The following is a 14,166-nucleotide window of genomic DNA, read 5'->3' on the forward strand; positions in this document are numbered from 1 at the left end:
TTTTTTTTTTGGGACAGAGTTTCACTCTTGTTGCCCAGGCTGGAGTGCAATGGTCCGATCTCAGTTCACTGCAATCTCCGCCTCCCAGGTTCAAGTGATTCTCCTGCCTCAGGCCTCCTGAGAAGCTGGGATTACAGACACTACCATGCTCAGTTAATTTTTTGTATTTCTAGTAGAGATGGGGGTTTCATCATGTTGGCCAGGTTGGTCTTAAACTCCTGACCTCAGGTGATCCACCTGTCTTAGCTTCCCAAAGTGCAGGGATTACAGGCATGATCTACCGCGCCTGGCCATGCCTGGTAATTTTTTGTTAGATACCAGATATTGTGAACTTTATTTTGTTGGGTATTGGATATTTTTGTATTTCTGCAAATGTTTTGAACTTTGTTGTGGGACACAGTTAAATTACTGAGAAACAGTTTGATACTTTTGGGTTTTGCCTTGTTAGGTAGGGCTGGAGCAGGGTTAAATGTGGAGCTAATTGTTATCCACTGCAAAGGGAAGACCTTCCTGAGAACTGTACCCAGTGGCTCATGAATTGTGAGGTTTCCAGTCTGGCTGGTGAGTAGGCACTATTCACAATCCTGTCTGAGTCCTGGGTACTGCACCCTCTAATCTTTTGAAGTGGTTCTTTCCCTGGCCTTGAGTAGTTAGTTTCTTCACAGTCACACAGTAATCAGCACTCTGCCAAATATGTAAGGAGGACCTTCTGCAGGTTTCTCTGGAGCTTTCTTCACCCTGGTATTCTGTTGCAAACTCTATCTGCCTGTACTCTCAGCTAAGGAATCTGTTAGGCTATTCAGACAATGGATGTTAGTCAATCAATGTTCAGACAATGGACATTTGTCAATTATGGATTGTCTGAAAAAGCATTGTTTCAAATCTTGTATCTATTTTTTCCCAATTATTTTACGTAAAAGGGTAAATTCAGTTCCTATTACTCCGTCTTGGCTGGAAGCAGAAGTCTTTTCTGCTAATTTGAATTTTCAAAATCTTTAAATATTCAGGCAGAGTCCACTCTTTCCCTAATGTTTTTAAAAACAGGTTTAGTTGGGAATGGATTTTTTTTCTATCTTTTGAACCTCTATTAGTCCATTCTCATGCTACTATGAATAAATACCTGAGACTGGCTAATTTATAAAGAAAAGAGGTTTAACTGACGCACAGTTCCACATGGTTGGGGAGGCCTCAGGAAGCTTACAATCATGGTGGAAGGCACTTCTTTCACAGGGCGGCAGGAGGGAGAATGAGTGCTGAGCAAAGAGGGAAGCCCCTTAAAAAATCATCAGATCTTGTGAGAACTCACTGACTATCAGGAGAATAGCATAGAGGAAACTGTCTCCATGATTCAATTATCTCCACCTTATCCTGCCCTTGACACATGGGGATTATTACAATTCAAGGTGAGATTTAGGTGGGGACACAGGGCGAAACCATATCGGCCTCTTTATTATTCTTTTTGGCTTGTGTTGTTGATTATCTTCTTATGTGCAAATGTTTTGACCCTCACTCAATGGGTCCCTCCCGCCCCAGGAAGTTGATTACCATTGTTGTGTTACAACTATTTAATCTTCAGACTTTATTCCAACTTTTCCAGTTGTTCCACTACAGTCTTTTACTGTGAAAAGATCCAGATTAGAATTATGCATGGTTAGTTCTATCCCCCTTTCAATTTAAAATAGTCCCTTAGTTCTTCCTTCACCTTAAAGACTGAAAGTTTTAAATATTTCTGGCCAGTCGTTTTATAAAATATTTCCCAATTTCTGTTTATCTGATGTTTTCTCATGGTTATTTTCAGAATATGTATCTTTGGCAAAAAAATCACTGACATTTTTCTCATTACATCTTATCAGTTGGCATATGATTTTAATTTGTTTCATCACTAGTGTTTACTTAGGTCACTTAAGGTGTTTTTTTGACTTCTTCACTGGAAAATTATTTTTTTTTTCTTTTTGTAATTAGTAAGCATTTTGTGAAGAGATACTTTGAAACCATGTAAATAGATTTTCTTTATCAAACATTTAAGTTACTCATTTATTTTCAGTTCGATGTCTGTTTTATACAATAGATTACTTTCCTAAACTCGTATGTGATGTCTTGGATTTGGTCTGTGGCAGTCCCTTCACACTGGATATTTTTTTTCTTTCAGCATTGTCTTGCTGTACAGCACAAGTAGATAATGTTGCCTCGTCATGTGGTTGTGCTTTTTATCCATCCTGGCTGATACCCTGTGACTGACGTCCTCTCTTCCCAGCATGGACATCCTTTCTCCCCTTCTGGGATCCAGCACCCTGTGCAAAGCTGCCTACCTGCATAGATACCCTCTTCACTCTTTGGGCCCCATACCATTCCCCCTCACCATGTGGATGCTCTTCTCATACTTCTTAGACTTCAACCTTCTGTGCCAGGTTGCTTTCATGTGTTGATTTCTTAGACCCACCTTTGGGATCTGTACTGGGCTGCCTCACTGTGTGAACTCCCTCCTCTCTCCACTCAGGTTCCAACAGTGTCTCTTGATGCACATGCTTCTGGGGCTGAACTCTGTGCCAAACTGCTGCCACCACCTCCCTCTTGTTTAGCTTCCCTCTGCACCCTCTCAGCCTCTGACATACTGCCCTGGGCTGCTGCAGGCCTGCTTTTCACCACCATGCCCCTTATCTGACATGGACTCCTACCTTTGCTCAGGTCTGTTTACTAACTTGGGGCTCAGTTGTTCAGAAGAGGAGAGGAAGTATAAACTTTTGACACCAGAGAGTAAATTAGTTACTTGGTGTTTTTGCAGGTAGTATATTCTCACTTATTTGTTGATTAATGATTTTATTTTGGATATCAATAAGGGAAAGTCACTTAAGCCTTTCCATTATAACTACAAACCACATCTAATAGAGAATTAAGAGCTAGAGCAGTAAATTCTAAATTTATTCCTGTGAAACTTTAAGATATCTGAAAGAATATATTATTTTCAAAATCAAATTAACTTTAATTTACTTAAAATAATCTTTTCCCACAATATTTAAAAACATATATATTTGTAAAAAATTGATATCTTACAAATCTTCATGTACAAGAATATGAAGTTCTATACTAATTCAGCCATGTAAATATACCCTGTTAACCATGTAGTGTACATCTATTAAGAGTATTTTTCTGTGACTGTAATATCCTTTCCCCCACTTTAGACTATGAATACTGTTCTCTAACTTGTTATTTTCATTTAACAATATGTTGTGGCTTTTATTCTATGTTAATATATATAGCTGAGCTTCCTTTTAAACATTGTGTTTGTTACTTCACAGTACTCCTTTTAGTGGATACATCATAAATTATTGACCCAGTCTACTAATGATAGATATTTAGGTTTCCAAAAAATTTTTCTATTGTGATTAAGACAATTATAACCCAACCACACACATATATGTTTGGATATGGTATCATTATTTAGCATAATCTTAGAAGAGGAATTCCTGTGTTACAGGAAATGTGAGTTTTAAATTTAATAGAATTTGTTTAAAAATTACTAATTTTTATTTGTACTAAAAATATATTACCAGTTTTCTTACACACTTGAGAATGCTGAATATCTGTACGGTAAGAGATAAATAGTATTTCATTATTGCTTCAATTTGATTTCTTTGATTATTAGTGAGGTTGACATCTTTTTGTATGATTACTACCTATCTGTATTTGTTTTCTCGATTGTTCATATTCTTTAAACATTATTTTGTTGGCTTATTTTTTTCTCATAGATTTGTTACAACTCTGTATTTTGAGGCTGTAACTCTATCTCCATTTAATCAACAAATAGTTACTCAGTGCCTCTAATGTGCCAGGCACTGTTCAATGTACCAGGGATACGACAGTGAACAAAACATCTGAAACTCTCTAGCTCTTGTGTAGTTTACATTCTGGGTGGAGAGAGGCAGGTCAAAAATAACAAAAACTTTAAACATATAGTATGTTCTCTGGTGTTCATGTTGTGGAGAAAATGAAGCAGAAAAGGGAGAATTTGATAAGAGGGCCAGGGAATAACTCATTGAAAATGTAACATAAAGAGCTTGAAAGGTGGGTGAAGGAGGTGGTGAAGCTTGCATTGGAGGAAATTTGTGCTCTGACTTAGACAAGAAATGCATAGATGGAGATAAATGGAAAGGATGGCCAAATGAGGAAGCTTTAAAGTAGTTGTAGGCCGGGCACGGTGGCTTATGCGTGTAATCCCAGCACTTTGGGAGGCCGAGGTGGGAGGATCACGAGGTCAGGAGATCGTGACCATCCTGGCAAACATGGTGAAACCCCATCTCTACTAAAAATACATAAAATTAGCCGGGCGTGGTGTTGGGCACCTGTTGTCCCAGCTACTCGGGAGGCTGAGGCAGGAGAATGGTGTGAACCCAGGAGGCGGAGCTTGCAGTGAGCCGAGATCGTGCCATTGCGCTCCAGCTTGGGCGACAGAGCAAGACTCCATTTCAAAAATAAATAAATAAATAAATAAAGTAGTTGTAAATAGAAATAGTGGTAATTTCCACAAACATATGAAGAAATATTTGACTGGGTGGTGAGAGTAAGACTCAAGAATTTGCAGACAGAATGGAGAAATTATAATATTTTTTCTGTTTTGTGGAAATTTCTTAGAGAAGCTTCAGCAATTATTCAAGGAGGAAAAAAGCAAATTTTAGTAAGATTTTAAGATTGATATACAATTTAGAGGAAGGTCAAGTCATAGATTTTAGTATTCATACTGGTGTGATGGGACAGAAGTAGCCAAGAAAACCATCTGGGAGGTAGAAAGAGTAGAAAAGCCTGGAGAAGGTTGTTGGAATCTTAGCTCTGAACTTGACTTTACTGGGAAGCTGCATCAGGGACTTTGTGGAGAGGAATTAATTGAGGTGGTAGGTACTACATGGAAGATCGTTAGAGGAAGGAAGTACAAAAAAATATTTCCAGGAGGCGTTGATAAAACATATTTCTACATAAAAAAATTTCATACCCTTTTTTTCTCAAACTATTCAAAATGTTGTAGTATTATGAAATATTTATGAATATATTTTTCTCACAGGTGCATTGGATCGTTGTGTGATGGGGATAACAGCAGTTGAAATTCTAAATGCTTGTGATGAAGCTGTTCCTGCCGCTGTCGATTCACTTAGTCATCCAGCAGTCAACCTGAAACAAGCTATGACAAGACGTAGTCTTGCTGCTCTTAAAAATATGGCCCATCATAAGCTCCAAACCCTTGCAACTAACCTCTTGGCTTCTGAGGCATCTGACAAGGTGAGTTTTGTATGTGGGCTCATGAAGTGTGTAGACCCCAATTTAACTTCATTTAGTAACATGACTTTGGCATATCTTAGGAAATAATTTTTGAGAGATGACACTTGAAAAATAAGCTTTTGATTTTCATTTAGGTTTATCCAACCTAGTTTGAGTTTTTCAAGTACTTGGCATTTGAAAAAGTAAATTATTCTTACCAGTCAAATATTTTAAAATCCTTCCAACTGAATTAAGTGACTTTAGTTTCTGAAATTAGGGCAAACAAGTGTATATAATCTGTCTTACTTTTTGGTAGTCTTTCTGTTGAAAGATTGAGCACTAGCTAATGTCCTAAGGAGGGAAAAAAATAATTTAGGTACAATTAAGATGTCTGTAATTGTGATGTATCATTTTATTAAAATTAGGTTCTGATTTTAGTAAGGTTAAACCATTGTAAAGATTTAAGAAATTGTTTCAGAATAAGTATGATGGCGTTGCAGAAGTATTGAAATTTTTCTGAGACCCAACTCAAACACACTTTCCTTACTGACACTTAATAATCAAAGTATAAGTTACTTCTTCAGTTAACAGAAGATTATCCTGTTAAAAAAACCAGTCCCAATTCATGAATTGGTTACTTATCTTTAGTTTTGTAGAGGCTAGCCACTGTTTGGTCTGTGGTGTTTGTGTAATGTGGTAGAATTAGAACTAGTTTGTCTTTAGTAATGGATAAATGAAACCTAGAGACAATCTCAATATTTCATCTGAATCACTACTTAAAATTCTAGTTCCGTCTAAATATTCATTAGAGTTAGTAATGAATAGCACAAATACTTTTAATTTTAGTCTCTCTTGTTGATTTTCATGTTTTTAAATGGTTAGACATGTGAATAAATAGTGAAGGGGTTGAAAGGCTCATCTGCAGACTTGAAAATTAACCATGAGTTTGTGCATGCTGATGACACGTGAAGTACTGTAGGTAATTCCATTGACCCACATCCTCCAGTAATTCACAGTAATGTCACCCTTTGATCATTCTTTCTGCCCTCAAGATATAAATGTTTTATCAGCTATGTTGTATTGTATATTTCAACAATTGGAACTGTGAAACTACATTTTTCTTCTGTGGTTTCAGTAGCATACCCGAAAGTTTGTGAAGAAATCACAGCTTAAATGCATTGATCATACTTGTAATTACTTCCAAGGAATCACGTAGCTGTCTCTAGGAATTCAGTGTTCATAGCACATTTTCTGACATGATATGTAATTTGATTTTGAGCAAATTTATAAAACAATATGTTTAAGAGCATGCGTGCATGTTGTATAACTCCTAGATATATTCTTTTTCTTGATGGTATCCCCTAGAAGTAAAAATTTGGAAAAATAATTATATAACTTGAAAATTAAAGAAAAATGAGTGGTACAGTAACAGTTATGAATGGCTTTTGTAAGTGGTCATGGTCCATTATGTGATTTTTACAATCTTGTTTGTCCCTGTTTTAATAGCGTATTTTATAGTGCAATTAGTGATAAAAGCACCAGATATCAGAGACACTACACTTAGGTATTGTAAAATATGTTGCTTGTGAACCTCCTTAGTCTTGTAGCAGTGGTAATTGTTGCCTGGCCTACAAGGAAAACAATTATAGAAGGGAGGAAAAAGGCTTAGGAAGCTGAGGCTGCAGGAGGATAATCACTTTATGAAAAATGTATGTTGGCTGGACCATTAGGGATTTCTGTAACTATTTTCTCATGTTGAGTTTGAGGCTCCTTCTGAAGGGAATATTTAAAGAGCTGTCCTCTGGATAGCTTTCTAACCTCAGGAGAAATAAACCCACCCACAGTTAAAAAACAAACAACTAAGAGCTTCTCAATGGCACAGGACTTACTCTAGGATATTGGATCTAATTTTTTACATGAGTCTTTCAATGGAAAGTGAAGTCTGTATTGGGATACTCTATAGAAAGTGTCCTGCTTTTTGTCTTGGTAGAACGGTGTTAGCAATCAGGGCTATATGGAAGTAACAGATATTTTATTTTGCTAATTGTGTTAATTATACTGGACATTCAAAACTTTGCAAAGATGGAGAATGTACTATCCTGTGATTTTTTTTTCTCACTAGAAGATCAAGAGGGTATTCAGTAAAATTATACTTTATTATTGTGCAATGAGTCTTTTGCAAGATTGTGTATATTTGAACCCCTTTTCATTTCTCTTATGACATGTAATTTTTTATTTATATTATGATAACTTATATACTTACCTAATTCTCCCTACTGAAATTCAGTCTTTTGGAGAGCAGGGATTTTTGACTTATTTATCTCTGTGCTTTTCCATGACATCTAGCAGCAGCTGCTGTGCAATAACTATGTGTTGAATTGGATGATGTGGAACAGAAGGTGCAAAGAGCCATTTCTTTAGCTTTTTTGCCCTGTCTTTTGCAATTCCCTCATACCTGATTGTCTTAAGACCCCTGCTTTGCAGCCTCAAGTCTGTCTGTGTTCAAGAACCTTTAGATGTGGAGGTTCATTAGTAACTTGCATTCTTCCTTTGCAAAAGGAAATTTTGTTCAGTTTTGCATATTCTTCCTTTGGTTTTGGTGAGTGAAGTTGTGTAGAGTGAAGCTGAATGATATATAACTCATTCTCCTTCCTTGCTCTATCTGTATTATCAGTGTTCTAACCCATCCTGGACTTATCTCAACTTTTTTTAAAATTTTTTTATTTTATTTTTTTTTCAGATGGAGTCTCGCTCTGTCGCCCAGGCTGGAGTGCAGTGGCGCCATCTCGGCTCACTGCAGCTCCGCCTCCCGGGTTCATGCCATTCTCCTGCCTCAGCCTCCTGAGTAGCTGGGACTACAGGTGCCTGCCACTGCGCCTGGCTAATTTTTTGTATTTTTAGTGGAGACGGGGTTTCTCCGTGTTAGCCAGGATGGTCTCCATCTCCTGACCTCGTGATTCGCCTTCCTCGGCCTCCCAAAGTGCAGGGATTGCAGGCGTGAGCCACCGCGCCCGGCCGACTTATCTCAACTTTATCCTCTCCTTTATTCCTGTTCCTTAGTTGGATGGAATAAGGATTGACAAACTCTATAAAGGGCTAGATAGTAAATATTTTAGGCTTTGTGCACTGTCTCTGTCACAGTGACTTAACTTTGCTTTATGATGTGAAAGCAGGCATAGGCAATATGTGAACAAATGAGCATGGCTGCTTTCCAATAAAACTATTTTCGGAAGCAGGTGGTGAGTTGGATTTGGCCCATAGGCCATAGTTTGCCGACCCCTACATCAGAAGATAGTATTGCTAATATCAAGATTGTAAGTATGGTTCTCCGGTGGAATGGCTTTTGCTTTATTTTTATAAAAGCAGTTCAAAAGAGTGGTTAAGAGCCTGGGTTCTGGTGACAGGCATGTCTGTGTTCAAATTATGTTTCTATGTTTCTATAACTTGCTGGCCGTGGGTGGCCTTGGGCAGGTAACCTCCAGTGGCCTTCGGTCATCTTTAAAACAAAATTCAAACTTCTTGCAGTGGCCTCTGAGAGTCTGTGTGATCAGACGTATGCTTCCCTCGTTTAATTTTATTTTTCAATCCTTGATTATTCCAGTCCTAGCCAATTGACTCTTTTTTAAAGTATGACTATTTGTTGAATGGATTAACAAATGAGAAAAATGAATGAATTATACTTAGTACATTTTGACTACTGGTAATGCATTGCAAAATCTTGGTACAGAATTACAGGATAGAAATTGAGAGCTGTTTGTAAAATTATCCTTTAAGAAATTCTTTTTAAGCCACATCTTCATATGATATTATTGAGGGACAGAGTATGGAAATGGAAGAAATTTGAAGACAGAATACCTGTTTAGATATCAGGAAGAAGATGAGCCAGTGAGAAGCAGAGAAAGAGAAATCATACAGGCAGATTCTAGATCACACATACAGTTGAAAACAAAAGTAAAAGGTCTACAGTTTATCAGAGAAATGAAATAACATTAAGAATTGGGGTGTGTGGCTGGGCACAGTGGCTCACACCTGTAATCCCAGCACTTTGGGATGCCAAGGTGGGCGGATCATGAGGTCAGGAGATCGAGACCATCCTGGCTAACACGGTGAAACCCTGTCTCTACTAAAAATACAAAAATTAGCCGGTTGTGGTGGCGGGCACCTGTAGTCCCAGCTACTCAGGAGGCTGAGGCAGGAGAATGGCATGAACCTGCGAGGCGGAGCTTGCAGTGAGCCGAGTTTGTGCCATTGCACTCCAGCCTAGGCTACAAAGCGAGACTCCGTCTCAACCAAAAAAAAAAAAAAAAAAAGAATTGGGGTGTGTAGGTTTAGTAATTAGGAAAGCCATTGGTGATGATTAAGAGAGCTGTTTTGGTAGAGTTGGTTTGGTCAGAAATCAGGGTACAGTGAGCTGAGTATGAGAAGTGGAGGTAAAGAGTGTGGAAGAAATTAGCTTTTGATGGAAAAAGAGGAGGGTAGTAGCTTCAGTGGCTAGGGATTTAAGAGCAGGGTTTATACTCTGTTTAGGAGATCACTGAGCATTTATTTTGGTGGAAGGATAATGGGCGGGGCGATGCAGGAGGACATGGTATTAAGAACAGAGCTGGAGAGTTTACCCTTACTAGAAATTGTTTCCTTGTAATTGGTAATGATTAAAGAGAGGGAGATGAATGTACCAAATCATTTTCAGTGGAAGAGAATGAAAGTAGGCTGTGATTTCTGTTAAAAGGAAGGAAGAGATGGTTATAATTCTTTGGAGGTAGAGGCATCTTTTTTTTTCTCTTTTTTATTTTTTTAATCCCAGCACCATGCAGCATAAGCAGTTCACTGGATTAGGAGTTAGAGAAGATTTGTAAAATATAGATAACCAGTCATTTATAGATTGTACATGATGATATTTGGCGAATGCATACATGAATATGTTAAGAAGATGGTCTGAGCATATCAGGTGATGTTTCTGACATGTTTTTCTTGTAAAGCATTTGCCACATATATGGTTCTTCGTAGAGAGATCTTGGGCTAAAGGGATTTTATTAGTGAAGGTAGAAAACCATTACTGCCATGAAATTCATTTCTTCATCCTACTGTGTGTAATTTTCTGTTCTGCAGCTTTACATCTTGGGCATTGTTGTGCCAATCAGAATCACCTTATTTATAGGGGAAAATGATGAGGCTGAGGAAGTGGAAAAATGACCAGGATGATTTATCTTTTACCTTACGTTTCTCTCATGTTGTCTAATTAGTCAAAAGCCTGAAAAAAATGAATGGGCTATATTTGCAAAGGTCAGTAGCTTTGTATTCTGTGTAACGAGGCGAGAGAATGGAATTTAGAAGTCAAATATAACCTACTAAGAACATAGTCTGTGTTTTTTGCTTGAAAAAGTCACTCTAAAAACATTTGTACTGATTGAATTGACTTCATGATTCACTGTGAAAAGGGCACTGTAAGGTACAGACAAGGACAAGCCAAATGATGTTGTGTACAGGATACCAGGCCTTGTTTAGTGAACTGTTTTTGTCCTTAGAAGAATTCTTATGATATGTGTGACCTTTGAAGAATCAATTAAACTTGCTTAACATTCTATCCCAAAACTTTAATGAATATTTTAATAGAAAATATGAGTATGTTGATAATATAAGTATATTAATTATTATATATTCATAAGTATGTAAGATTTGTTTGTCCTCAGTTGTTGTTAGGACAACATTTTAAATTACACCAATTGTTGTCTAGTACCTAATAAATAAAGGAGCCTTAGTTAAGCTGTCCGGTCTTAAGAAAACAAAGGAGTAAATGCCTGTCACTATAGGAGGGGAAATATATTTTCTCATCAAATAAAGGAAACTTTTGTCCCCTTCCATTCTGGAGAGATATTAGAAGTAATATTATTCCAGTAATAAAATAATCATGATCTTCTAACATGCTTATATTAGCTTTGGTGATTATATGATATAGAGATATTTAAACCTTGGCCAGGCACAGTGGTTCATGCCTGTAATCCCAGCACATTGGGAGGCCAAGGTGGGCGGATTGTTTGAACTCAGGAGTTGGAGACCAGCCTGGGCAATGGTGAAACCCTGTCTTAGCCAGGTTTAGTGGCACACACCTGTGGTCCCAGCTGCTCTGGGGGCTGGGATGGGAAGATTGCTTGAGCCCAGGAGGTTGAGGCTGCATTGAGCTGAGATCATGCCATAGCACTATAGCCTGGGTGACAGAGCGAGACCCTGTCTCAAACAACAACAGCAACAAAACAAAACAAAATTAGTGTCAGTCTCTCACATGATAACAGATATGATACTCTGAAAGAATAATGTTTGGGTATCATAATAATTATGCTCATAATTTTGATTGCTTTCTGAATCCTGGCACTTAAAAGCTAAGAATAGCAATCGGAATTTTTTTTCTCCTCTATGATTTGGCATATTAAAACATAGACTTTGTGTATTCTCTGAAATGTCCAGATCATTTAGATAGCATAAAATCCTTTTTTTTTTTTTTTTTTGCAAAATGTGTTGTTTAACTTTTTGAATAGGAAACATTATGATTGCTATCTTTTAATTAAGATGTATTGAATGTTAACTCTTTTTTGGTAATTCAGTGCAAACATTGGTCATAATAATGCGTCCTAGATTTATCTGTGGGTAAAATATTATCCACATTTACTTCCTTTCCAAGTTTCCCAGACTGCTGGATTTTTTTCTGAATTGCTTCTTTATAAACCTTTTATCTCTTTGCTCTTCTCTTAACTGTTATGGCCACTGCTAATCTCTGCTACTCTATTTCTATTTTTCTCTGAAAACTGATCTAATAGTGTTTAGATCTACCATCTTAACATTTGAGTTCCATTTCACTCACCTGTTTTTATGTTTGTTTATTTTTATTTTTCTTGGCCTCTTTCAGATTCAGCAAATGTATTTTGCTGAGACCAGCTCGGTCGGGGAGACCCTAACCCAGCAGCACTAGAGGAATTAAAGAAACACACACAGAAATATAGAGGTGTGAAGTGGGAAATCAGGGGTCTCACAGCCTTCAGAGCTGAGAGCCCTGAACAGAGATTTACCCACATATTTATTAACAGCAAGCCAGTCATTAGCATTGTTTCTATAAATATTACATTAACTAAAAGTATCCCTTATGGGAAATGAAGGGATGGGCTGAAATAAAGGGATGGGTTGGGCTAGTTATCTGCAGCAGGAGCATGTCCTTAAGGCACAGATCGCTTATGCTATTGTTTGTGGTTTAAGAATGCCTTAAAGCGGTTTTCCGCCCTAGGTGGGCCAGGTGTTCCTTGCCCTCATTCCGGTAAACCCACAGCCTTCCAGCATGGGTGTTAAGGCCATCATGAACAGTGCTGCAGAGATTTTATGGCCAGATTTTGGGGGGCCTGTTCCCAACAATAATTAAATTTTACTTTCCCCTTCTTTTACTTGTTAGCTATAGATTCTGTTAGTATTCTCTTAGTTTTTGCCCTAGAGATTATAAGTACATCTTTGACTTACTACACTCTAAAACAAATTATTCCTATTAGAATTTCTCTGCTAGTGCTAGAGCCTTAGAACACTACAATTCCATTTGCCCCCTTATTTTTACATTTCAGTTGCCATGCATTGTAACTTTACATATACTTTAAATTCCACTAGACATTATTATTGTTTTCTTCAGTCAATATTATTTAATATTGTCCTTATAGTTAACCTCTGTTCTTTTTGTACTTTACATTTTCTTTTTTTTGAGTAATCCAATTTGATATATTTTTTTAAATTTATTTTTATTTTTTATTATACTTTCAGTTCTAGGGTACATGTGCACAACGTGCAGGTTTGTTGCATATATACACATGTGCCATGTTGGTGTGCTCCACCCATTAACTCGTCATTTACATTAGGTATATCTCCTAATGCTATTCCTCCCCTGTCTCCCCACTCCACGACAGGCCCTGGTGTGTGATGTTCCCCTTCCTATGTCCAGATGTTCTCATTGTTCACTTCCCACCTATGAGTGAGAACATGCAGTGTTTGGTTTTCTGTTCTTGCGATAGTTTGCTGAGAATGAAGGTTTCCAGCTGTATCCATGTCCCTACAAAGGACTTGAACTCATTCTTTTTTATGGCTGCATAGTTTTCCTTGGTGTATATGTGCCACATTTTCTTAATCCAGTCTGTCATTGATGGATGTTTGGGTTGGTTCCAAGTCTTTGCTATTGTGAATAATGCCTCAGTAAACATACGTGAGCGTGTGTCTTTATAGCAGCATGATTTATAATCCTTTGGGTATATACCCAGTAATGGGATGGCTGGGTCAAATGGTATTTCTAGTTCTAGATCCTTGAGGAATCGCCACACTGTCTTCTACAATAGTTGAACTAGTTTACAGTCCCACCAACAGTGTAAAAGTGTTCCTATTTCTCCACATCCTCTCCAGCACCTGTTTCCTGTCTTTTCTAACTGGTGTGAGATGATATCTCATTGTGGTTTTGATTTGCATTTCTCTGATGGCCAGTGATGATGAGCATTTTTTCATGTTTCCCTTGGCTGCATAAATGTCTTCTTTTGAGAAGTGTCTTTTCATATCCTTTGCCCACTTTTTGATGGGATTGTTTGTTTTTTTCTTGTAAATGTGTTTGAGTTCTTTGTAGATTCTGGATATTAGCGCTTTGTCAGATGAGTAGATTGCAAAACTTTTTTCCCATTCTGTAGGTTGCCTGTTCACTCTGATGGTAGTTTCTTTTACTGTGCAGAAGCTCTTTAGTTTAATTAGATCCCATTTGTCAATTTTGACATCTGTTTCCACTGCTTTTGGTGTTTTAGACATGAAGTCCTTGCCCATGCCTACATCCTGAATGGTACTACCTAGGTTTTCTTCTAGGGATTTTATGGTTTTAGGTCTAACATTTAAGTCTCTAATCCATCTTGAATTAAT

At 37.5% G+C, this 14,166-nt stretch overlaps 1 protein-coding gene across 2 annotated transcripts in view; it reads left to right on the plus strand.

Moving 5' to 3' along the window:
* Positions 1–14,166, plus strand: part of WDR7 (WD repeat domain 7) — a 388,356-nt gene that overhangs the window by 74,088 nt on the left and 300,102 nt on the right. For both annotated transcript variants that reach the window (XM_025365405.1, XM_025365406.1), the window contains exon 14: positions 5,054–5,268. In XM_025365405.1, coding sequence (XP_025221190.1) covers positions 5,054–5,268 — 215 coding nt within the window. The remainder of the gene's footprint in view (positions 1–5,053; positions 5,269–14,166) is intronic.

Source organism: Theropithecus gelada, chromosome 18 (assembly GCF_003255815.1).
Source record: "Theropithecus gelada isolate Dixy chromosome 18, Tgel_1.0, whole genome shotgun sequence".
Taxonomy (NCBI): Eukaryota; Metazoa; Chordata; class Mammalia; order Primates; family Cercopithecidae; genus Theropithecus; species Theropithecus gelada.